The sequence below is a fragment of the Lynx canadensis genome, chromosome X (genome assembly GCF_007474595.2).
Source record: "Lynx canadensis isolate LIC74 chromosome X, mLynCan4.pri.v2, whole genome shotgun sequence".
In the NCBI taxonomy this organism is placed as follows: domain Eukaryota; kingdom Metazoa; phylum Chordata; class Mammalia; order Carnivora; family Felidae; genus Lynx; species Lynx canadensis.
Genome location: NC_044321.2, coordinates 88,609,863 through 88,636,299, shown reverse-complemented (window position 1 = coordinate 88,636,299; position 26,437 = coordinate 88,609,863). Strand labels below are relative to the sequence as shown.

General features: G+C 43.7%; 1 protein-coding gene across 4 annotated transcripts in view; it reads right to left on the bottom strand.

Moving 5' to 3' along the window:
* Nucleotides 1-281: 281 nt before the first annotated feature.
* PAK3 (p21 (RAC1) activated kinase 3) overlaps nt 282-26,437 on the bottom strand; it is a 121,479-nt gene continuing 95,323 nt past the window's right edge. For all 4 annotated transcript variants that reach the window (XM_030306107.1, XM_030306111.1, XM_030306108.1 and 1 more), the window contains 7 exons: nt 25,622-25,670; nt 25,142-25,254; nt 23,275-23,392; nt 21,779-21,878; nt 20,628-20,824; nt 4,316-4,453; nt 282-865 (listed from right to left, as the gene is read on the bottom strand). In XM_030306107.1, coding sequence (XP_030161967.1) covers nt 776-865; nt 4,316-4,453; nt 20,628-20,824; nt 21,779-21,878; nt 23,275-23,392; nt 25,142-25,254; nt 25,622-25,670 — 805 coding nt within the window. In that variant the 3' untranslated portion in view covers nt 282-775. The remainder of the gene's footprint in view (nt 866-4,315; nt 4,454-20,627; nt 20,825-21,778; nt 21,879-23,274; nt 23,393-25,141; nt 25,255-25,621; nt 25,671-26,437) is intronic.

Sequence of the window (26,437 nt, the reverse complement as noted above, 5' to 3'; positions counted from 1 at the left end):
CAGTTTTTAAAAGCCCTTCCTGAACACACATACTCCTCTCTGCTTTTGGAAACATGCCTTCAAAGAAACCTTTCCCAGTACAAATGCAGAAAAACAGGTACGCAAACCAAGCCACCACTATCGAAGAAGAATGAAAAATCGCAACTCTATTAGGGCATGGACTTCCACATGGTCACACAGTATTTGCTCTGGGGTAATTTTTTTTTTGTTTGTTTTGTTTTTGTTTTTTGTGGTTTTTTTGTGTTTTGTTTTGTTTTTGCTTTTCATTTTTTGCTTGCTTTAAAAAAAAGTTTTGACATCTTTTTTTTTTTTTTTTTTTCCTCTGGACACCTCATGACAGTGCAAGTGAAGAACGTCACATTTGGGTAAGGAGTTTTGAAGGAGGTTCGAATGCAAGAGGGACTACTCTCTAACTTAAAAACGAACACGACACTATGAAGAGGGAGTGTGCATCTTTGAGAAACCTTGTTTTCTTCAAAGCGAATGCACAAAACGAGGGGATTCACTACTGGCTCTTTCGCTTCACGGAAGAAGTGGCCACTTCACGGCCGCTTCGACATTGCTGCCCGGTTCGGGCTGCGATTCAGGCTTACAAATAAATTACATAATCTGAGGGAGTAGGAAAAAGGCTTATAAGAAGTTTCTAGTCATTGGAAAGTTAAAGAACCCCCACCCCCACCCCATTTGACTGTCTTTGCTTCCCTCTTTCCTGCCGCAGAGTTTCACAGTTCAGTCTTACTCAGGAGGGAGATGGTGTGGGGTAAGGCTTGCAGTCCTAGCGGCTGCTGTTCTTAATTGCTTCCTTCGCAGCGATAATCAGAGGAGTCAGGCTGGAGAGAGGCTTGGCTAATTTTAAAAATGGATGCTGCAAAAGGGAGACAAACAAACAAACAAGAGGAATTACTGGTCTATTTCCCTCCCATGAGTATATTACTTTACATTCTCAAGCGGCCCTTTCTTCGTTCAAACGCACTTTGAGTGTCCAACGAAACACCATGAAAGCTAATGAAGTATCTTTATTTCATTAAAGCTAGCACCAATTTTTGTTCCTCAGATGTTCTGGTCATTCAGTGTCATGAAACGCTCCGGCAACTGACGGGCCGAGCCACAAACTCAGAGGAGGGGGGGTCTCATAAAAAAAAAAAATCTCACTGGGCTTGCAACAGTCTCGTTTTCTGATCTTCCCCAACTGATGCATTTATCTGGAGCAGCTCTCAGGTTGGAAGAAGTGACCTTGGTGGACCTTGACCCTTAAACTAGTGGCTTCTTATCTGCTAAACCCCATCGCCGTGCCTCTATCATTCCTCTCTTGGCCCCTCTGCAGTACTTAATACAAATGAATATCCCTTCCTTCTTTGAACATCTTGGTTCTCTTCCATGTGTATGCTCGCTGACTCTTCCTCCTCTGTCTTCTTCCCTGCCTTCCCTCCCTTCTCTCACCTCCCACATACCAGAACTCAGCTTTCATCATGTTCTTTTTCTAACTCGATTCCTTTGAGAGCTCACTTTCTTTCATGGTTTTGACCTCTTATCAGCTTTATGGGGATGACTCCCAAAGCAATATGGAGTGACCTGACCTCTTTCTTGCAGACTGGTCCTACTTCTCCAATTGCCCGCTGGGTATTTCCTTCCCAATGTCCTTCTGTCCCCTTGAATTCAACATTTAAAAACACATGTTAAGGTCCCCAAACAGGGTACACTTGCGTGATGTAAGCCACAGAGGCTCTGGAATCAGCCCCCCTAGGTTCAATGATCTCCTCTGCTTATTACAATGGTTAGATGAAGTAAGTGACAGTTCCTTTTAAGCTACATAGAGGCAAAGAAATGCTAGCCAGTGTATTATCCTCCATCATTTTTGCTTTTACTGAATGCTGCCACTGGTTCGATATTCTGAAGTCACTTTCGTCTTCTTCTGCCTTATGTTCTACATGCAATCAGCTACCGAGTACTTTTTTAATGCCTTTCACAATTATCTCTCGCCTTCGTAATTCAGGCCTAATCAACTTAATCCTGAACTATAAACCTTAGCTCCTCCTCCATCTTCCTGCCGCCATTTTTTTCCTGTTGCTAATTCTTATTGCACACTACCAGATTCATCTTCCATACAAAGCTGTCACCATGTGACCCTCAGATATGTTCAGTGTTTCCCCACTGGCTACAGCCCAAATTCTATAGACTGGTGTTCAAGGCGCTCTATGGTCCTCTCTCTTACAGCTTCCTGACTCGACTTCTTTACTTCAACTATATGCTTCATTTTCTGTTCCTTTCATTAAACCTTGTCTCCATGCCTTTGGTCACACTTTGGTCCTTCCATCTGAAATCCCTTCCCCTGTTCACCTTGACTATTTAAAACTGCTCTGCTCTTCAAGACTCAGCAGAACTCCTTCCCGTTTGTCAGACACTTTCTGGTCCCCGTAACCTATAGAAGTTGCTCGCTAAGCAACCACAGCATTTATTGTTTGAATAGCCACCTGGTTTCAATAAGTCTGTAAAACACCTCGTGTTGTTTTTTGCAAATACTCAAGGACATCGTGAACTTCTGGCGAGCAGGAATCATGCCTCTGAGACGTATGTATCACCCACTGCAGTTAAGCCTTGCAAACGGGAGGTGCTCAAAAAATATCAGTTGATGGGCAGAGACCTGACTTAGGCCACAAAGGCACACAAATACTTCAAGACCTGTGTCTCTTCTCAAGCATTTTAGTGGCGGGTGAATGCCATGCGTCTCTCTCTTTTCTAGCCTCTGAAATGGGCAATGAGAGGCTAGAGTCAGAAAACAATGTTCTGTGGACTTAAGGCAATACACAGGTTACTGCTAACGTGTAAGATGAAAAGATACAACACACAGGCGGTTCAATTTAGACTCAAAATACAGTTTTGTGTTACTCGTGTGACTGGCTCAGATAAAAGCGTTGTCTGGGAAGGAACTAACTAGATAACAGCCAATGATCCTGGTAACAGTAGAGCTGCGTTAAGAGAACCCGTCTCTTCACGTGTCCTTGGAACGTGTATCAGGATGTTCCTGATGTGGGTGGTGGAGGGTGTGAGGCGCCGTGGGTTAAATAGAGGGTCGGTGAAGGGCCATTGCAGATTTGACATGTGCGGCCCTAGGGCAGCCTGTGAAATGCTCACAGGTAGCAGAAAAGAGAAGGTGTAGCCTCTTTAAGAAACCAGTTTATCCCAGGTGTGATTTGGGTTGAGGTGGGATATATTTTCCCCGGGGTGTAGCTCTCTGTGTCTGCAGGGGGTTCAGAAGCAACGGCAATGCTTGCATTTTTCTTTTCTTTCTTTCTTTCTTTCTTTCTTTCTTTCTTTCTTTCTTTCCTTCCTTCCTTCCTTCCTTCCTTCCTTCCTTCCTTCCGCCTAGAACAGACTTGGTCTGTGGTTAACACACAATATAACCAAGGGCCGCACCTTTTTGTTTAACTGGATTAAGTGTTCAAAGTCACAGAGAGAATAAGCAGTCACTGTTCTTCGATGTTATGGGGCTTGACACGTGTCCCCGAGGCCCAGTCCCCAGCGATGAAGTTATATGTGTAGTCCTGGGCATGTGTTCCTCTATCAATAGAAGTACGTCTTTTTCTCTAAACTGGTTTGTGGGTTTGTGTGGTGGAAAGTCTGACAATCCAGGACTCAAATCCCAGTTCTGCCACTCGATGGCTGTGTCAGCCTCAATTTCTACATCTGTGACACGGGATAATAACACCTACCGTATGCAGTTGTTTTAAGAATTGAATGAGATAATGTATGCAAAGAATGTGGCAGGGAATTGGTACTAATGACCATCGGTTATGCTAATTCCCTGAGAGCCTTGAAAAGGGCAAGTGGTCACAGAGGCTGGATGGTACACACCCAGGCAAGCAGGTGCCTGCCATTTGCCATCACCAGCCAAGGGGCTTTGACCAGTAAGGCATTAGAGTAGCGAGCGCCATGGAAACAACTGCATAGTTACGCAGAGAATTACCTCTGGCCAAGGGCACCTGCCTACAACATCCAGGGGCACCAGTCAAGCTTAGAACAAGACAGCAACCCCAGAGGTTCACAGTTTTCTTCTGTTCCTTGCAAAATAGGACTCCAGGAAGAACAAAAGAGATTTACAGATTAAAGTGCCAACTTCTCAGAAGAAAGGCAACATGCCAATCAATCATGTATTAGATGCATGCCTCTATTTCTGTGCCTGTGGTCTAAAACCAAATGGCTACGGCCCAACTCGAACTAGACATCTCTTGACACGGCTTCCCTTACTGTCACACATTGAGATGGAGAAGCTCAATGTAATGACTCTCTCTTTGTAATTGTCCTGTTTTATTTTCACCTGCAAAAGCTCCTTGGCAGATCCCCTCCTGTCCACATCCATCTCAAGACAGCGGTTTAAAAAGTCACGGAACACAGCCGACAGTCTCTCAGGATTCTGGAGCTCTGGAGTCCCATTAGTGGCTATCAGGTATAATGCCTACAGAGATTTAAAAAAGAAAAGAAAAGAAAAAAACAGGAAGATCCATTCAGCACTGACAAATGAGGATCGTGAGTTGGCACGGAAGGTATGAATCCAGCTTCTTCTTAAAAATTCCATTTTAGAACATGACACTGACCTGTATTTCAAAGTTTCTCTACCAGTTAGAAATCACTCCTCTCGGCAGTGACTGAGGTGACAGTGAGGGGCTCCACCCCCAAAAATTTGGAAATAAGGTTAAAAGGTTGTCCCTTGGAGAGTTAAGTCAGGAAAAATCCAGTTATAATGAATGTGTGATTAACCACCTAGGAAATGAAGCCAAGGGGTTGCCTGGGAAACCGTGACTCTAAAGACTTGGGGAACACGCACACACCCAATCACGTTGACCTGGGTACAACCTCCAGAAGGCACTGTTGTAAAAGTGACTGCAATTTGCTCAGTGTTTATCTTGTTTGAAGAATATTTGTGAGGGGCGCCTCAGTGGCTCAGTCGATTAAGCATCTGAGTCTTGGTTTCAGTTCAGGTCACGGTCTCCCGATTTCGTGAGTTTGAGTCCGGTGTCGGGCTCTGTGCTCACAGCATGGAGTCTGCTTGTGATTCTCTCTCTTTCCCTCTCTCTCTGCCCCTCCCTCGCTTGTGCTGTCTCTCTAAAAATAAATAAATAAACTTACAGAAAAAGAATATTTGTGAGCATCCCAGGGATGAACAGAGTACATTACAGAATTAGAGAAGCACAAAGAACCACAGAGATGGTAGGGCCTCGATGCGAAGTAACCGGTGAGACCCATGGACCCCAGTACTTTTGCCCTATGGCAGGTGTATCCCTGTACATTTCAATTAGATTTCCTGTGAAAGTCTACGTCTAATAAGAGAAAATATGAGAAAACTTGGCATTAGTACTCCTGGAACCTGACGATTATGGATGCTAATGTAAAATAATCAGTCGCTAATATATTTCTGAGATCTTTGTTCTGTAAGGCCACCACCACTGAGAGGCGTCTACCGACTGACTCATGGTGTGCTGACAGAATCAAGGGCCTAGCCTTCAGGGAGAGAGCCGGACCTGGGTCCCTGATTAATTCACAAAGGTAAACCCATCTTTTGAAGGCTCATGACAGCCAAAAAACAAAAAAAAAAGGTGGTTGTTCCTCATGCCTCCTGTAAGCAAACAATTCTAGAATGCTAAGTATGTATCAGGTATTGTATTAGACACTGGATATCCAAAGATGAATATGAGAATGCCCTGCTTTCAAAGATCACACAATTTGGTAAGGGAGAGAGACATAAATAGCTACAATACAGTGAGATGAGAGCTAAAGGAGGGAGATAGCAAGTGTTGTGTAAATACAAGGAGGAAGCAGTTTACCCTAGAGCTCAGAGGAAGCTTCACAGTGGAGGTTGGCATCTGAACGGGGTTTTGAAGGATAAGTAGGAGTTTTCCTGCAGGTATTGCCACCAGGGTTATGTCTGCCTATGTGACCAACCCCCTAACTATTATGAAGACATGCTCCCTCCTGAACTTGCTTGGGCTTTTGTGGCAAATAATTTCCCCTCTTATCTCTTTCTTCTTTGCCCACCATGGCTCCTAACAGAAGTATTTTTATAAAAGTCCTTTCCTGGGGACACCTGAATGGCTCAGTTGGTTAAGTGCCGACTTCCGCTCAGGTCATGATCTCCCGGTTTGTGAGTTCAAGCCCTGTGTTGGGCTCTGTGCTGAAAGCTCAGAGCCTGGAGCCTGCTTCAGATTCTGTGTCTCCCTCTCTCTCTGCCCCCCACCGCCTGATGGTGCTCTGTCTCTCTCTCTCTCTCTCTCTCTCTCTCAGCAATAAATAAACATTAAAAAATTTTTTTTTAAAAAAGTCCTTTCCTGGACCAGTTTTCATCAGCTGGTAAAGACATCTCTCCTCCTGCCTAGAAACCTCCACAAGTGTACTTTAGAAAGGGTTAGGGGATGCCTTGGTGGCTCAGTCAGTTGAGCGTCTAACTCTTGACTTCAGCTCAGGTCATGATCTCATGGTTTATAGGATCAAGCCCTGAGTCAGTACTGACAGCGCAGAGCCCGATTGGCATGCTCTCTCCCTGTCTTTCTGCCCCTCCCCTGCTTGTGCTCTCTGTCTCTCTCCCAAAATAAATAAATAAACATTAAAAAGAGAATGGGTTAGGAGGGACTGTTTAATTCAACGGCTGTCAACCTACAGCATGCATCAGAATCACCTAAAAGGCTTGTTAAAACAGATTCCTAGGTCACTCCCGGAGTTTCTGAGTCCGTAAATCTGGAGGGGGGCCCAAACAATTTGCATTCAAACAAGTTCCCTATAAATGCTGAAGCTGCTAGTTCCAGCACCACACTTTGAGAACTGGTTTAATCCACACGGGTAATTAAAGCAATGGGCTAAACTAGAAGGTCCCAGAAGTGCTTGCACATGGGAGTCACCCGGAGAGGTTTAAAAGATCCCCACGCCCAGTTCTCACCCCCAAACCAATTAAGTGAAAATCTTTGGGGGTGGAACAGGCATCGGGATTTTTTAAGCTCTCCAGGAGACTCCAATTTATAGCCAACACTGAGAATCACTAGCCAAGGACTTGTGGTCCCCTTAACCCAGAATCTCTGAATTGTAAGTTCACCAGACACGAGAGCCACAGAATCCCACAGAGTGAGATTCCCTTACATGGTGATGACCGAGAATTAAAATGGCACAAGTTTCTATACAGTGCAATGAAACTTTTGCTTTCTCACTCAGTACATTAAAAAAACACCACATGAAATACAACCCCCTCTAAACCCACACCTTGTTTCCCCCCACCCCTCCATACTTTCTGATTTTCAATTCCTTCACTGATGAACAGCAAATGCAGAGGGGCAGCTATTGAGACTTCCATGCCAAAATACAAGTCAGCTGCAAATCTAATCTTGACTAATAAAATAAAACAAAACAAAATAAAATAAAATAGTGTGAAAAAGGAATGTGTTTGTAAACTGCTTTTAGGAAATCAGCAACTGGGCTGAAGTCAAATGGTGCTTGATCACAGCAGATACATTACATGGAGTTCAAACCGGGTGTTTTAGTTCGCGGACGATTAGTGCTTCAAGCACCTGTCCTCACAAACCGTCTTTGTTCTCTTATTCAGAGAAAATTGCTTACCATGCACCTTACAGTTTGCTGCCTCCTCCTAAAACTTTCTTATTTCCACTGGCCACAATTCCGCTACACTCACTGTCCTTTGCTTGCCTTTTTCTGCTCTGTGAGCCAAGCCAGGTCCTAAACACATGCCTACACACACACACACACACACACACACACACACACACTTTTCTTCGTTTCCACCCTCCCTAGGTCCTCCTGCATGCTACATGGTTTCATTTCCCTACCTTTCTTTGACCACTGTGGCTCAATACAGTTTCCTCCACATAATCTCCTGCCTTACAAGTACACATACACTTCTGCCCAAATCCTTCTCACTTCTCTTTAGTCCATGCCTCATTACCTCAGGAAACGTGTGCCCCTTTCTATTCATGAATTACAAAACGGCCTTCATCAGGGTTGTGCAGCATGAGTAGGGTTGGTGATACACCGGAGAAAGGGAGAAGAAAGTTCAGGAATCTGAAGGAGAATCAGAATAAGGAGCCAGTGCTATGAACTTCACCACACTTGGAAGAGAACGCACGTCCTCTTCCAAATTTCTACAAAAAGGAGGAACTCTGATATCTGTTGTGGGGAGTGGGGGTGGCGGTGGGACTGAAGGTTGGGGATCTTGGTTGGTAGCCTTACACACCTTGGCCCCCAATCGAGGCATCAGATGCAAGAATGCCTTTTACTCAAACACTAGATCATAAATATTGTTTGATGCTTTAAAAACTTCTTCCTAAATATCATTTTATTAAAAAATGTTTGATGTTACTTTTGAGAGAGAGAGAGAGAGAGAGAGAACGAGCGGGGGAAGGGCAGGGAGAGAGGGAGACACAGAATCCAAAGCAGGCTCCAGGCTGTCAACACAGAGCCCGACACAGGGCTCGAACCTGCGGACCACAAGATAATGACCTGTGCAGAAGTTCGAGGCTTAACCGACTGAGCTACCCAGGTGCCCCGCGTTCCACAAGATAATGACCTGTGCGGAAGTTCGAGGCTTAACTGACTGAGCTACCCGGGTGCCCCTATAAATATCATTTTAAAGACTGCACAGCAGTTCATGTGGGATGCACTCTGTTAATACTGCTGGCTTGATTTAAAAAATACACATAGTCAGGAAAAGGTTGAAAGGAAACACACCAATATGTTCTCTCTGGGTGGTAGGATTACTGGTGATTGAATTTTTCAAACATATTTTTCAACTTTCCAAATTTTCTACAAGAACACGACTGCTTTTCTTATTTACAAAACCGTCCCAAACATTATGTAAAAAAAAATTTCCAAAGCTGTGCCGTCCAAACTCACACAAAACTCCTCATGTATTTCTCTTTGTCTTCCTAGGATTAAACCTGCTTTTCATCAAGTGCTAACCCTTGAGGGAAACAAAAACCCAGACGTTTTTTTTTCAACTATTGTTTTCGTTTTAATTGCAACAGTATTATATCCAACTAATTTCCATTGCAAAAATCCACACTTTCAGTTATATTATGGGCTAAACTGGCCTTTGTGGAATGGCCTGGGAACCTACTCACTACGCACAATGCTGCTTCTATGGGAAAATGTACTCTGAGTTCCAAATAATTAACTTAAAAATGAACTTTTGGAACACGTCTTGCGTATAAGCTGGGTACTATCTTTGTAAAAAGAAAATTGCTACCCGCTGCTCTGCTAATGGGAGACAAATACAGTTGCAACCAATACAACAATCACAGCAAAAAGGGTTTTACTAACAAAGTCAAGTCTTTTTTTTCTTTTTTGTGTGTTAAAAATTTTTTTAATTTTTTTTTTTTTTGAGAGAGAGACAGAGACAGAGTGCAGGTGGGGGAGGAACGGAGACAGAGAGGGAGACAACAGAATCCGAAGCAGGCTCCAGCCTCTGACTTGTCTGCACAGAGCCCGATGTGGGGCTCGAACCCACAAACCGCGAGATCACGACCTGAGCTCAAGTCTGATGCCTAACCGACTGAGCCACCCAGGCGCCCCCTAACAAAGTCAAGTCTTATATGAAGAAAGATTGGGGAAAATAGATCGCGGCATGAGTGATCACAGTGTGGTTTTATCTTGAGCTAGTGAAAACTCAGAAAAAATGAGCTGGCTGTTAGAAAAAAATCTTTGTTGGCTCCTCCGTGGTCCACATATGTGGTTTTCAAACTGTACTCCCCAAAATAGTCCTCCAAAGAGGCGGGACAGGGAGATACATGTGAAGGCTCTAGGAGCCTGCACCCACACATATCTGTTTCAATGAGAGAAATATTTCTTTTTTCTCTATTTCTTTATGCTTCCAAGCAAGGTTTCATTTGAACCAAGGGCTCGCTACCGTCTTTTGAAAGCCACTGGTCCCCAGGATCCAGTAAGGATTCCTTAGCATGGCATAGACGGTCCTCCATGATTGGGCCCCCGTGGTCTTTGTGGTCCTCAGTGTGTTCTCTTCTTACCCAAGAGCCCTTCTTCCCCCACCCCCACATATGTACACACACCGGCCAAAGCTCACATACCATTCAAGCCAGTCTGTTCACTGAACTCTGAATAAGAAATGCTCTTTAATATCTGCTTAAAATGCTAGCCCCGTTTCTCATAAGCGCCTGGTGAACTTCCGCTTGCTGCTGAGGCTCTATTTCACGTGGCATTTCGTCTTTCAAGCCTTCTCCCTCCCTCCCACACAGACAGGGTGATCAGCCACCTTGGTTTTCTGCGGACTGTTTTGGGTTTCAGTACCCTACCAAACTGGGATAACTGGTTACCCTGCAGACAGAGTTAGCCTCAAACAGGTGCCCAGGAAATGCGTTCGTTGCCGAATAAAAGGAGAGCCAAAATGTATGAACACACCTAACTGTGCTGGGACTATAACAGACTTGGATACACGAGGTATTAAAGCTCAGAGCTTAAGTGAATCATTCAACATATGAGAAGATACACAGAGAATGACCAAAGCGCCTTTTCTGAGTCGCACAGGCCTGGCATGTGGTAACTTCTGATGACCTGGTCCTCGGTGTGGGAGGAGGAAAAGAGCTCTGGAAAGGGATGGCATCGAAGGGAGCGAAAACTGGAAAAAGATGGCCATAACATGGTAATCTGCTGCATGGGCAAAGCCAGACAGGAAGGGGAGAAGATGATGGTCTCTGGAACTTGAAACATAGTTCCGGAATGTAGTCTTCTCTGACTGAACAGCGAGGGCAGTCTTGATTAGTCTTTTGCTACATCATTATGCAAGGTCTGTTTGATTCCTCAGGTGGGGCAATGCAAGCCCTATGACCTACTGACCTTGTTTGTAAAGTTAGAAGGACAACCTCGGGGCATAAAACGGTGGCTTCCTTCATGGTGATCTTGATATACACGTTACCTAGAAGTTTCTGATGTTCTGGAATTCTTCATAATAACTCTAGGGGCGCCGGGGTGGCACAGTTGGTTAAGTGGCCGACTCTTGATTTCCGCTTGGGTCATTATCTTGCGGTTCATTGGTTCAAGCCCCATGTCGGGCTCTATGCTGACAGTGCAGAGCCTGCTTGGGATTCACTCTCTCTCTCTCTTCCTCTGTCCCTCCCCCACTTATGCTCTCTCAAAATAAATAAACTTAAAAAAATTAAAAAATATAATAACTCTAAAGTCTCTTGGCAATAACACACAAACATCACAGTTTTCACTGACTCCAACGTGCATCTAAAATTTTCCTAAGTACTCAGAGAAAACTACTCTACCCAGTTGAAGGAATAATGCAATTTACCTTATTGGCAATTTCCTCGGTTAAAAAAGATCAATGCAGTCATCTTAGAAGTTACCACATTTCTCCAAAGAGGCTCCAAAACAATCCATATGTACCCAATAAATTTTCATTAAGGCAGTTTTGCAACAGGACTAACCATTTAATTAAAAAGCTTCAGTTTGTGACTTCAGTTCATTATAACACTTTATAAAGTTTAGATTAAGATGTTAGAAAACAAACCAGGGGACTTACATGGCAATGTGTTAGTAACCATGAAAGGCTCCGGAACCGATATAAAGGCTCAATTTACAAAGACGATTGGGTGTGGTACAAACATTTCTTTCTAAGTTGACTATCTGGGACTCAAAACACATTTTCCCACGGAAATCGTGTTATACATGGTGAAAAGGCTCCCGACCTAGCCAATAAAAATCTATTTAACAAAACAATGTAACTGAACTCTAAGACCAAGAAGGCTATTCATCTGTGTCTCAATATCTCTATAAATACTATGTCCATGGAAAGTCTTAATAGCTAACTAACATTTATTCAGTGATTACTATTAGGTGACCTAATCCACCCAACAACCCACTGAGGTAGACTCGATTATGATCCCCCGGGGACAGATGAAGGAACTGAGGCCTGTGGGACTAATTTAGCTTGTCCAGTATCGCACAACTAGCAACGAGGAAGTCAATATTTGAATCGAGGGAGTGTGAGTCCAGAGTTCTTGCTCTTGACCACTGCAAATAACACCTCACACTGTTTGCAGTCTGTGAGGTAGGAATTCTCCTAGCAGAGGCACACAAGGGCTCCTCAAGAAATGAGGCACACTGGGGCGCCTGGGTGGCTCAGTGGGTTAAATGTCCGACTTTGGCTCAGGTCATGATCTCACGGTTCCTGAGGGTGGAGCAGGCATCAGGCTCTCTGCTATCAGCACAGAGCCTGCTTCAGATCCTCTGTCTCCCTCCTTCTCTGTCCTTCCCTCTTTCTCAAAAATAAATAAACATTTAAAAGGAATGAGGCACACTGAAAAGTTCGCCTTTACCTCTACAGAGGAAATGGACACTCTTGAGGTCAATCGTTCGTTCTCCACTTGTTTGGAAATGGGGAACAAAGGTCACCAGTTAGAGGGTTTCACACTGTATTCTCCAGTGTCTATGTGTATGTTGAGAGTTTATAAGCAGCTCTGTACTCTGCAGTCTCCTGCTGTCCTGGTTCCTCCCTCATCTTAGGCTTTCCAACTACCTTTGAGTGTTTTATGAGAGTTATTTGGCAACGAGTGACTTGACACCTCATGGCTTAGTTTACTCATGACCTCGGATTTCAGAGGTCAAAGGCCAGAGTGTACTGCTACCTCTGATGTGTTTATGGATGTCATGAAAGGCCCTAATGTTTCTTTCTAAGAAGAAAACGAATGGGCCAAAATATGCAGTAAGAAATTACTATAGTACACCTAACGTTTTCTTCCATACGTTGACTTGTTTATCCCAACGGTCCAGCGTGATCGCTGAGTATGCATTGTGGTGTCATTCTGTTCCCTACTTGTCTTCCATAGTGGTTCTCATCTGTCACCACATCATGGGGCTGGGGGGGACGGTGCTTGTTTTTGTTTAATCCTTAAAAAGTCATTCAAAAGGAACCTATTACAGATCGATCCTCTTACAGGTTGATGGCAAAAAGTAATTAGGTACCACTGACTGATTAGGTGTTGGTCTAGTTTTAGAGTGCTCCTTTCGAGCATCAAGGACTGGCCACTGCTAGAAAATAAAGACCAGATGACTCCAACAATGGGTGTGCTCGTTCTAATCTCTCAGGATTAATAGTGCTTGTCAAGAAACATGGAGCAGGCTATGTGTGTTCACAACGAAACCCCAGGGCAGCCCAAGTGGCAACCCAGGATTGAGAACCAGAGGGGATCTGGAAGTGGGGATGAGGGTAGGCAGAGGCACGGAGAAGAGGCAAAGCAAAATGGGACAGGAGGTGGAGGAGAAAAGCTGGGGGAAGCAGAAGGAGCAGATGATCACAGGGCAAGGACAGGGGCCAAATGACAATGGGGAGAGAAGGGTGGCTGATGGAACCCAGAGGAAGAGAAATGAAGATAGAAGCTAAAGAATCAGGGAGGCCAAAGGGACCCGATCCTCAGTCCCATTCTGCTACTGCCCTATCTCTCTGGTCTTCTCGCATACAATTTCTCAAAGCACTGCCTGTAGTTTTAGTGTATTGGCTTCTTCACCTCCCATTTTCGCTTCAACCCGCACCTGCTTTCTGGTTCTAAGGTGCCACTGAACACGACACATTTTTCATGTCTCATTTTAGAACATTAGAGGAGGTAGGGCACTAACTCCCTGATTCTTCTGGGCTTCTCACCCAAATTCCTGTATTGGGTTCAAAACAGCCAACCACGGCATGATCTGTGAAACATGCATTATGTTGCTCACATCAATTGGTTGCGACTTCTACTTTGTAAGCAGTCGGTCAGCTGACCAGCTCTGTACATGGTAGCATATGATTCTTCCCTTCATGCCCCAGAGTGCAGCCTATGGATCCCTACAGTAGCTCTATCACTGCAGTGTTGTTTCCCGGCTTCTCCCCAAGAGTCGTGTCAGAGCAGGCTGTGTTGCCCTACATGCAGCCTTCTTTCACTCCCAACATGGTCAAGTATCTTTGCTTGGTAGGAGAAGGGGGATCTTCCCTCTTTATGGGATACAGATTTAGTCAGGAGGTGATGAGAGAGACATCTTCGAGCTGCTTCCTGAAGGTCACTCCTCTGGAAGCAGTCCTAAAGACAACACACACCCAAACCATGGCTCTTCCAGCAGTCAGGGAAGGCTGTAGCCTACCTACAGCTCAAGAACACAGAATCTGAGTCAGAGACTCATGAGTTTCTCCTTTTCCTTAGGTACCGCTCATGTGGAAGCCCAATACAGAAAAACAATTAAAGAGGACCTGTTCTGGTGGAATCAAGAGCCATGTGACCTCTCCCTTGGGCCCTTTAAGCCTAAGGAGCTCCGTAGAATTCTAGGGCCTTGTGAAGTCCCCTGGCAACCAATAATCTCATCAAGCTCCACTTCTTTGAAGTGACAAGAAGATGGAGGCCAAGGAAGAAGTAACCTGTGCAAGGTCATGGACTTCCTGACTGGCACACCTGGGAAGAGAATTCACTCTTCAATTCGCATGATGTAGACAGGTGGTAGAGACAATAGAAAGCTCTTTGTCTCATCCTCTCGCATTTACTGGCCACTCGTGGAAGAAAGGTGATGATGAATTTTGCCATCTAAGCACTGGGACGATTCCTGACAGAAGGAGGAGGTGGAAGAGGAACAGAGGGTGGAAGAGAATCAGAAGGAGAAGGAGAGGGAGAGGGAGAGGGAGAGGGAGGAGGAGAAGGACGAGGAGGAGAAAGAAGAGGAAGAGGAAGAGGAGGAGGAGGAAAAGTTAGGGAAGGAAGGAAGGAATTAAGGAAGGAAGGTGGGAAGGAAAGAGGGAAGGAAGGAACAGAAGGAAGGAAGCAGAAGAAGCGGCAAAAAGATCAGCTTGTTCCTGACAATGTTAGCACTTTGCCTCTCCCAGCTACAGAGGTAAGACTGCCTTCATCAAGTTAAACTCTCTCTGCTGAGAAGCTCACGTAAGACATCTCAGAGCATCCTTTTATCAGGATGCAAAGAGTCTTCTAAAATGATGTCGCAACCAGGTTGACAAAGGTATGTTTCAAAATGGTGACAAAAGTTAGAAATCATCTTTAGTAGTCAAGAAAACCCAGATTTTCTCGGTGACGTTATGTTTCATCGGCAAAAACACAGACTGAAAACGCCACAGGATAAAACATGCCAGTGGGCATTTCACTAGGCAAAAGCCCATCAGCACACTCCGTGATTTGTCTGTTTAGGATGGGCTCTGATTTCGAGGGACTTAACTGCTTCGTTATGGGTCTGGTAGCTATTCGGGCAACAGGCATATGCATCCTTGGCTTATTCCCAAGTCATGCTTTAAGGACACCAAGGAATGATAAGGTGATATCAGGATAAGGGCCTATCCGTCTCGGCCAACAGTAAGTCCCCGGTCACTGCATTTTTGATCTTCCTTTCCCTCCTCTTTGCCTGGTCAGAGTCTCAGATTTTCGCGTGCTGTGGAATCAATTTCTTCTTTGGCTGTCTTCTGGGTCATAACTCACCAGTCTGAGCCGTCTGCTTCTGAATTACAATCTAAATGAGAGTTGCAGCTTTCCTATGGCTAGGTCCCATTTTCCTGTGCTAAATTCCTGACAACCAATGATTCTTAAGAGCTGTCTATCCTTTGACAGGCAGTATTTTTTTTTTTTTTTTTTTACTGATTAAAAAGAAACCCTGTTACTGTTCTATAATTATTTTAGTTGCAGTTGGTCCCAACTCACCCCTCCTTTCAGGCACAGGTTTGCCTTCAGAGTAGGAGTGTCAACAAACCATCAGCAAACCTTGCTGTTCCACAGTGGTTTATGGAAAAAGAAGGGAATGCTCCCAGCTCTTCCTGAAATACATTCAAAACAATATTGACTGAGTGCTAGCAAAGTATGCTTGCTTCTCCGGCGCTCAGGAAGTTTATGTCTGACTTTAATTCCAAATGAGCACGCGCCATCAAAGCCAGACATTCCAATCCACAGCACAGGTTCCAGTGGTTGGAGGAGCTAGAAGCACGTTGGCCCCTAGTTGCTGTTTTTCAGTTGCTAGAGATTCTCTCCTGCTTAACTCTCTTCTCTAGACATCCAAGCCAACCAGAATTTCCCTAGTGCTGTAATAAAGGGTAAGGGTAACTGACATTAGCGCAGTGCTTTAGGTGCGGGGAAAGGGAGAACAGGGAGCCTCATTGTCCTCGTAGGGTACGCAATAGGACGGATTTTTGATCCGTGCCCTCCCTTCTCTCTGGCCATCCAGGTCATGCACTCCTAATCGTGAGCAGTCAGACTGATAGCTTTATTATCACCGATAATAAATAATAAATAATGTACTCAGCAGCTAACACGTCGTCATGATAAACTCTGTTTTTTGGGATCAGTAAAATTGAAAAAGAAATGGCGTATCATGGACGTATATGCTGAGCTAAGGTCATTCCTTTTTCTAATAGTGCCACCGGACTGGGAAATCAGAAAATGCCATAAAGTGCAAAGGGATTTTTCAACAGGGCTCTGACAGAGTTACTCACGGTATTTTATTTTTTTAGGGGAAACGGAGAAATGTGTACAGAATAACAGTATGATCTTTTCTGGTTGAAGAATCATGCTCAAAGAGGGCTGGTGAAGAACTGTTTTCCAGTTCAGACAGGGTTCTATAAAGCTCTGCCACAGAGCTTTGGATTCGGTTTAGTCCTTGCTGTGGGAACCCGACATCACTGGTTCTTAAAGCTCCTTAGGTCATTCCAGTGCACAACCACAGGGCAGATCCACTGGTATGGGGTCAGTGGTTCGCATCCTACATTATATACTGTTTTTAGCATTCAGACGTCCCTTATTAATACCAGTAACAGCCTTCCAAACATCCAATGCTTGCTACCGTGTCACAGACGCTTGAAGCAAGGGTAGAAAGACAACATTTAAAGTTCATTTCAACTAGGATAAAGGTTTGGAAAATCACATGTAAAAAAGGGATCTGCCCACCGTCCACTAGGGACCTCAACCGGATGTCACTGGGACATTTCACAAATACCAAATTCCATCAAAACTCATTGATAAGAACAGCCCAATTACATGTGAATGCAAAGTTCATACAGGGGTACTCTTTTGGGGCTGAGAAAAACAAGCAAAAGATCCGTTTTATGGAAATGATCGTCCCTCTTTACTTAGAAGCGGGTCACTGTGACCACAGGTTTTAGACCACATATCTCCAATTCAAAAAAAAAGTTGGGGAGATGAGCAGAACACCAACACTGATTGGCATATCCACAGGCGAAGTTCGATTTTATCCCGTCGCTTTGGCAAACAGAAGAAACAAGGCACTTTATTACTGGAGACCGCACTAAAAATGTCCATGGGTCACAGAACAACATGTTCGAGGCCAATTATGTTGAGTGCAAAGACTTCAGGCAGTGGGGGACGGTAAGAAGCTTGTCTCCTCTCTGTCTCTGGAAGGGTACCAACCTCATAACATCAGTAAATAATTCTACGACCTTTAAAACTCATTTTATGAGCAAACTGGGTCAGTCAGTACGGAGTGAATTACATTCAAACAATTCCAACCACTTTATAACTAGGGGCGGGGGGAAGTAGCTGATTCCTTGCATCAGCGATATGTTAACTGGCAGCATTCATAAAGAGCTTGCTCAGTTGTAACTGACCCAATAGAGACACACGCACAAAACCACAACAAAAGGCAAGAAGCCCCCAAATGTACAGCCCCAGTCTTCACCTTGAACCTCTCCTGTGTTACCTGTTCATTGTAATTTTACTGAGCTCTGCAGAACCGTCTACTTTTTGTGGGGACCGGAGTATAGCTACCGTGAAGGGGAAGTTTTTGCAGAAGTGGGGAATCCAATTTCCATTTATGAATGTGTAAAAAGCACTCTGAGGATCCTTTCTTTTTCCTTTCTGACTTTTCTATTTGTATAATCAATCTATCTCTCTAAGGAGCTTTAAGAACCAGTGATGTCAGGTTCCCACGCCAAGGACTAAACCAAACCCAAAGCTCTGTGGCAGAGCTTTACAGAACCCCGTCTAAACTGGAAAACAATATACATATATATGTATTTCCTACAATGAGCTAGACACTGTGCTAGGTGATTTGCATGCATTATTTTATTCAGTGTTCACGCTACCTCTGCCAGACAGGTATTACCCCCATTTTATGCAAAGGAAACAGGGTTACAAAGGTTTTAAGTGACTTGTTGAAAGTTATAGAGGTTCTAGGTTGTGGAGGCAGGGCACACCCGGATCCACCTGACTACACGGGCCAAAATTTTCACTATGATGTGCTACCCTCTACCACGCTGCTTCCTTCCACTTCTTTCCTTCTTTCCTCCTCAAAGCCCAAAGGGGTGGGTGGGTGGTAGTATGGGAAGGATTTCAAAGAAAGAAGGACTAATCTACCTCTCTTTCATACCTCTCCCAAAGCTCTGTAATTCTGCAATTCCCCACACATAGCCTGGTCACCAGGACCCAAGAAAATACAGGTTTCTGACAGGCTCATGTTATGTCTTTTCCTCTCCAATCTCTCTATGGTTTTGGAGACCACATTTTGCAAATCCCAAATAAGGGCATATATCCCAAGACCTTGTATTTTCTCTAAGCAAACACAAGGGCAACATATTTAAAATCAAAACTCAAAAAACACTTGTGGCACCTAGCAGAGAGAGAGAGAGAGAGAGAGAGAGAGCGAGCACTGGCTCAATATGGACCTGTTGATTGATTGAGTCATTGGGGGTTGATCACACACAGAGAGTAATGAGCAAAGTTAGGCTAAATCCTTATCAGTGGAATTCAACAGGGTGGTCTTTCTGACAAGTCTTTTTGTTATGGCCTTAATGTAGGCTTCCTGAACCTGGTGGCTTGTTAATCTGAAAGTACTTGTTTAGATACAAGGCTGTGGATTCTAAGAGACAAGCTGTTCATTATGAGTTCTAATCCTAGGCTGGAAGATGCCTATAAAGATTAAAACTTGTTTCCTTTTTTCTAACAATTAACAGCCTAGCTAAAGAGCGATCAATTGTAATTGGGGAACTGAGGAAGGTAATAAATGCATTACCGAGACCAGTTGCTTTACAGCACCATTTATTTAATCCTTAAATTTTGCAGGTTGTAAATTACTCATTAGAAGGCAGAAAGCAAAATAGCCGTAATCCGTTTAGTGCCTCCAAACTCCGAAGACTTAGTGGAGGAAATCCATGGAAACAAGAGGCCTGATGTGTTCTTTCACTGCTATTTCTTAATGGGCAAAGGTGGTTAAACAATAAGGATAAGCCCAAGTAATTATCCTGATGCGCTGGTCCATAGGTCAGGGGTGGGCTTGATTAAATTCATGGAGGGCTGACCCACAAACGGTGGGAAAATGCCCCTTCTTTTCCACTCAGCCCCGCAGGCAGCTAATCAATGTGCACATCTCACTTCCAGATTGTTTCATGAGACCAGAGCAATAGCCCGTAGCATTCATTAGGGCATTTGCTCCTATCTGTTGTTTTCTAATCAGTGCAGGGACTGGACAAGAGGCCAAGTGCCAGAGAGGAATTAGGAGGGGACGAGGAGGAGGCTGTCCCCCTCTCCATTCGCGGGAACACAGCTCCCAACTACAAAAGGTTCAATGTGAAAACAACTAGACAATTAGTTTGTACATTGCTTTACATATCCAGAAAGCCACGTATATCTGGCTTGAAGATGGATTTTATCAGCTTAACATGTAGACGCCGAACCATTTGCCGAGGACAATTTGTTTATACCAAGGACCAAATTCGATTTTAGACTCAGTGGTAATGGTGTAAACAATACACAGGATGCCTTTGGCGCTGGCACCCTATTTGTGTTTTGAGAGTAGAATTTGAATGTGTGCGCGTTTCCTTTTTCAAAAGCGGGATGCCCTTTAAATATGTAACACAGCTTCTGGCTCTCCCTTAGCCTCTACACAACAAAATAGCTGCTGGCTCACTTCAGGGCTGAGCGGGCGTTTCGTTCCTGCTCCTTTGCCCTTTACTCTCGTGATCCATGGCTTCTCTCTGAATAAAGATGGTGTTAGGCTGTGAAACGGAGCTTTTCTCTTTCCAGAGGTAACCAGACCACAAGAGGACCAAACCTGCTTCTGCAGTAGCAAACTGAGTTACCCAACACAAACTATCTCCATTAATTTTCTACTAGACAGTCTAATTAAGTTTGTGCTTCCACCAGGCTGGCACGGCGTCTCTCTCGTGTTCCATTCGATACCCACCCAGCTGCGGCTGCTCAATAAATCATTACTGACAATGAGACAAAATCTAATTTAAAAATTATAGGTGTCCTGGAAATGCGTTTATTCACTTTGTTAACGTGACTGTACAACAAGTGTTTCCTAGATAGATCATTGAACCATGGCTTGTGATAAAAAATACTTTTCTTCCCACATCTCACTTTTTTTTTTGAGCTATGCTTTTTTTTTTTTAACAGTAGAAAGCGATACTGAAGAATTTTATAGACCCCTGCCGTTAGAAATCCTGATATCAAAGCACCTGGAAAAACCGCGGAGACACCTTAAGAGATACTGACATGAGCTCACGGTAATTTTGCGAAGTAGAACTTGGAGCTTCTGTGTCACTCGTCTCAGGGAAGGGCCTGTTCTGGGCACTTTTGGTGGAGACAAGGAATTACATTTGGCCCCTTTCCTGGGGGCTGAATTACCTATGTTTTCATTTTACTTACCCTGAGTGGATTTTCATTAAGGTAAGGGGGTTCACCTTCCACCATTTCGATTGCCATAATCCCCAGAGACCAGATATCAACTTTCGGACCGTAAGCTTTTCGAGTCACCACCTCAGGTGCCATCCAATAGGGAGTTCCCACCATAGTACTTCGTTTACTTTGCTCAGGGGTGATCTGGGCGCAGAACCCAAAATCAGCTGCAGAGAAGAAAAGTCCATTAAAATCAAGTCAAATTCCTCTGGGTTTTTTTTTTAATTTTTTTTAACATTTATTTATTTTTGAGACAGAGAGAGACAGAGCATGAACAGGGGAGGGGCAGAGAGAGAGGGAGACACAGAATCCGAAGCAGGCTCCAGGCTCTGAGCCATCAGCCCAGGGCCTGACGCAGGGCTTGAACTCACCGCGAGATCGTGACCTGAGCTGAAGTCGGACGCTCAACCGACTGAGCCACCCAGGCGCCCCTGTTTTTTTTTTTTTTTAATGTTTATTTATTTTGAGAGAGAGAGAGAGAGAGCATGAGCAGGGGAGGGGCAGAGAGAGAGGGAGAGAGCGAATCCCAAGCAGGCTCAGCATGGAGTCCAACAAGGGGCTTGATCCCATGACCGTGAGATTATGACCTGAGCTGAAATCAAGTCAGACGCCCAAATGACTGGGCCAGCCAGGTGCCCCAAATTCTTCTTATTTTTTTTTTTTAACAATAGATCACTTTCAGATATGGCTGTACCTTCTTCTGTTCGACACTGAGCTTCCACAACTCCCTAGCTCATATCTATTATTACCTGATCTCTCCAGTGGCCCTGATTTTAAAAGGGTCTGAAATAACTTATGAATGTGATGTCATTTTTCCTAGACCTCAGTCTGGTTCCCTCCCCATTACTGTTCCTTTTAACTTATAGAATCTTTCAGCTTTCTATTTAGGTATTTATCATCCAGCAGATAGAAGTCACTAGAAATTCTGAAATGTTAACCCCTCAGAATCTGGCCACGATCTACAGGAACACAGAATTAGAAAAAAATTCTTTACTTCAAACTGGGCTCTAAATGCCTTTAAACCAATCACCTTCAATAGCCATTTTCATCTCAAGATAGACAGTAAATGAGCAGAAATCCTCCAATATTCTTTCAAACACCATCTGAACCAAAATACCTACTCAATTTAACAGAGCCATCCATCCCAAGAAGGATATTGTCACTCTTTATGTCTCTATGGATCACTTGGTTTGAGTGCAAGAAATCCAAAGCTTGGAGGCACTATTGAATCAGAAAAAAAAAAAAAAAGTTCTAATTATATCGCAAAGAATTTAAAACAATTTACATTTCGTTTCTAGATATACTTGGGGCAAAGGCATACTTTTGCATTGTCAAGGAAAATAGATTACTATTGTATTATCATTTTGAAATCACATTACTGTTTACATCAATGCTGTAACTTAGCAGAATACATTATAAAAGCTTCTGAGTCAGCCAAACTAACCAATTAATAATCATACTTTGACCTAGTATCTGGAGGGTACGGATTCAGCTTGGTCTTAAACAGGTGTACTAAGCTTCTGTATCCACGGTATTTAATTCAGTAGGCCTGAAGTGGGACCCAGGAATCTGCCTTTAAAACGAGTGCCCCAAGCTACCTCTGATGGACAGCCATGGTTGGGAACCACTTCTAGTCTATGAAGTGGTTACAGTTACTTGCTTGGAAATGGCTTTGCACCATGCAACATGGAAACCGTAGACTCAGGGTAGAATATTCTCCTAAGGATTAGAAGCTTGCTTCACTGCATGAATAGAAAATACATGTGTTTGGTGGATATGCGTGCATCCTTGGGGAGGAGGAAAGGCAGATGGGAGGAGAGCAAGGGAGGAGGAAATTTGAGCAAACCATTTAAAATAAAACGCAAGCAAAGACTGGCCGAAATTACTTGGTTTTGTGTTCCCGCCATTGGTTTTCAAGTTGCAGCAGTGGGTCAGAGTTCCTATTTGTGTCTAGAGAAAACCTCACCACAATGAATGGGGTGGAGGGTAATGCCCCGGATGAGACTCCAAAGAGGGGTGTGTTTTTAAATATTGAAAAAAATATAAGAAAACATGTCCTCCGTTTAGCTCAAAACCAGGGATATGACACCGTTATTGGAAAAGAGGCAGACTCAGGCCCCCTGGAGGGGGGTGAGGGATGTCCAAATTGGACTGTGAAAGCAACGACTGTCTGGGCTGAGGGAGGACCTTGCTTAAATTGCCTTCTCGAGAATGATGGGATTACAGTGGTTTGTAATTCACGTGGCTCACGTTGTGCGTGCAGGACAAAATCATCAGCGTGTAAAAATCCCCCCAAATGTGAAGAAACTTCCGTGCCACCATTGCTATTTTCCGTGTTCATCGAGACTACAACATGCAGGCCGAGCATTCACCTTGCAAATGGCGTAACAGAGTTCAAAAGATCCATAGCAAAATGACCAGAATATACAACAGGCTGGGAAGGGAGGGTAGGAAAGTGCGATTAGGAAAGGATTTAAATTGAAGTTAGGCTCTCCAATTTTTTTCATAGAAAAGACACGCGATCATTGCTCTGATGTTCTACACATTCTGGATAATCAGAGAAAAAGAACTGCCGGTTTTAGTGTTGTCATCTGCTAGAAACGCTCTATTTTCTTACCTCTCTGCACACAGCTGCTATCTGGCCTTCATCCATACAGGTCTCGGTGACCACATCAGTCAAAGAGCCGCCAGCCAAGTATTCCATGACCACCCATAGTTCATCACCCACTAAGTAGCTATAAGAAGAGAATAAAAAGACTTTGACTCAGGTCTAAGGAAGTGGGGACTCTTTTATATCCCCATTAAGGTAATTTAGAATTAATGTCTGCATTTGGCCACATTATATAACAAGAGGAAAATATCCATGACGGTGATGAGATATTCCTTAGCATTAGAGAATATGCATGAAAGTCAAAGGATCATCAGATATAACGGCACACCATGGAGGAAGGAAAAGAGCAAGGAGGCCTCTGGTGACTGACTACTGTCAGTCATTCCACTATAAAAGCTACTTTCAATAAACAGGATCAGTGAATAGCCACTATGTTATATCATATGCCATAATGTTGACTTCTTGGACTGAAGTGGCCCATGGTATACAGAGTTGCAAGATATGCATTCAGATCTCAGCATTGATTTTGAGGCTACTGGATTAATTACTGAACTCTTTTCAAGCAGTTTCTGAATCAAAAAGACTCCTGTTCACCATGGATTTACCGTGCTGAGGTCTCAATCCTCCAGCAGAAATCAGGGGCAACATGCCCAATTTCTTTAGGCACCTATTGAGGAGCACGCGCAGATGATCAAACATGGGGAGGAAGGTCACCAGAGCCCTACAATTTGGACAAAATTCAAAACATCTGGAGTCATCTGAAGGCACAGTAGCAGGATGATCGGGTCTCTCTTCCCCTCCCCGCCCCAACTCAGCGAGAGAGAAATTTTGGAGAATGGAGTGAGCCCACTGATCCTGTCCTGCCCTAAGTTTGACATCAATAAGAAGCAAGACTTTCTATCCAGTGGTGCTCGAACTGCAGTGCCTATAAGATTCACCTGGGGAGCCTATTAAATGTGAAAATTACAGGCTCTACCTCATCAGTAACAGAAAGCATCCTAGAAATCTCCATTTTGTACAAATGCCATTTTGACAAAATGAAAAAAGCAGAGTGAAGTCCCTCTGCTACAGATAGTCCCTAAATGGCACTTTATGAAACATAGGCTTCGCCTGTAAAATTTGACTCCTTTTTTTTTTTTTAATCTCCCTTTCCCCCTCTTTCTTTCCCACCGGTCCACCTGGCACAAAACACAGAAAGCAAGATTTTAAGCTCATTGAGGTTGCAGACCTAGTCTTACTTCCTTTATATCCCCCCAGAGTACACAGCACAGCGGTGCTAAACAAACACTTACTGAAATTGAATGAGACAGATGTTAACCACAAGTGAAGAGTTAGCGCTGTCTTTAAATGCCTATTTATAACCCACTGCTAATACCACTGATGAAAGAGACATTAATTACCTGGTCTAGGAAAAAGGTTTGAGATTAAAGTCTCAATTCCCTAGACCTCACTGTCAGTTAATCACAAAGCGCCCATTAAAGCGGGGCCATTACAGCCAGCCCTCTTCACTTAGACACCCAGAGACTGCACTGGCTCCAAACAGTTGATGAAGTGTTTAAAACACCACAGCTCTCCTCTATACGCAGTAGTCTATTTCCTGCCAACACGGAGTCACGATGCTCAAAAGGAAATTACACAAACTGCTCATGCTTAGAAGCAAGACCATAAAATGTGTCTTCAAATGTTTGATGGTGGACAAAGAAAAGTGGGTGCAAATTTAGCAATAGATGTGATACTCTACTCTTTTGCAGCATCCGCGAGGTTTTTCTAGCAATTGAGAAGTATTTGGAGAACGGATGCTAAATGAACAGATGTTAAATAAAATAATTTGCCAAGAAAAGAAAATAAGTACACAATGAGGGAAACCACTTACCTATCTAAATAATTAACAATATTGGGGTTCTTATTTTCCCTCATGACCAGAATTTCATTAATAATTAATTCCTTTTTGGGCTGCTGTTGAAGGTTCATCTGCTTTATGGCCACCTGAATGGTGATTAAAATGCACAAATGAGTTACAGTCATTAAACATGCACACGCATATATATATATATATATATATATATATATATATATAGACACACACATATATATATATATTTGGCACACAGAGTAAGGCATACAAATTCTTTACCTTACTAGGCTCTTTCTCAGTGCCACAAACCCATACCCCTTTTCTTTGGTCAATCACGAGTAAACCATCCACTTTAGACACTTTGGACATCTATGAAATAGATTCCCACGTCAACCCAGTGCCGCCCATTTTATCAGATATAGGTGCTATCAAAGAAGAAATGTGATTCGTGTGAATTAAAGGACAATTAAAAAATCAGGATTGAATGTTAGCACTCACCTCTTGTCCTGTTGCAATGTCTAGCGCTGTATAAACAGTACCTGATGCCCTGTGAAGGTGAAAGTTATCAAATGAATAAGCAATCCAGTTGCTATCCATAGATTTTACTTGAAATAAAATGTCATTATTTTTAGGAGAGGGAAATCAGCAAACTCAAGATTCAAGGATGAAATAAGCACGGAGCGCCCCTTTTGTGTGGTAATTACAGCTGAAACAGTCTTAATGTATCCCTTTGGGTGGGCCAGTAATTCCAGTCGGACTTTCCAGCACTATGCAGTAATGAATTGAGCAAAATGGCCCTGCTCCTTTTAGGAAGCTCCTGGAATATTCTGAATACTCCCCGGATGTGGCAACAGCTAACATTGTAGTCCTCTGATTAAACTGAAGTACGGTTTAGGAAATAATACATCATCTCTTGTTTAGGCAACTGTAAATTAACCTTTCCTCTTAGCACATGGACAGAGTGCTTTTCCCATAGATATCTCTTTTTTTTTATTTTTTTTTAATATTTGTTTATTTTTGAGACAGAGAGAAACAGAACATGAGTTGGGGAGGGGCAGAGAGAGGGGGAGACACAGAATCCGAAGCAGGCTCCAGGCTCTGGGTTGTCAGCACAGAGCTCGATGCGGGGCTCGAACCCACAAACCGTGAGATCATGACCTGAGCCGAAGGCGGACTCTCAACCAGCTGAGCCACCCGGGCACCCCTCATAGATTTCTGACTCTTAAGAATATTTTTATGTAACAAATCAATCACACTCAGTGCCGTACTTACCTAGTGCTGCAGCTACACCAAGTTAACGACAACGCAGCCTTA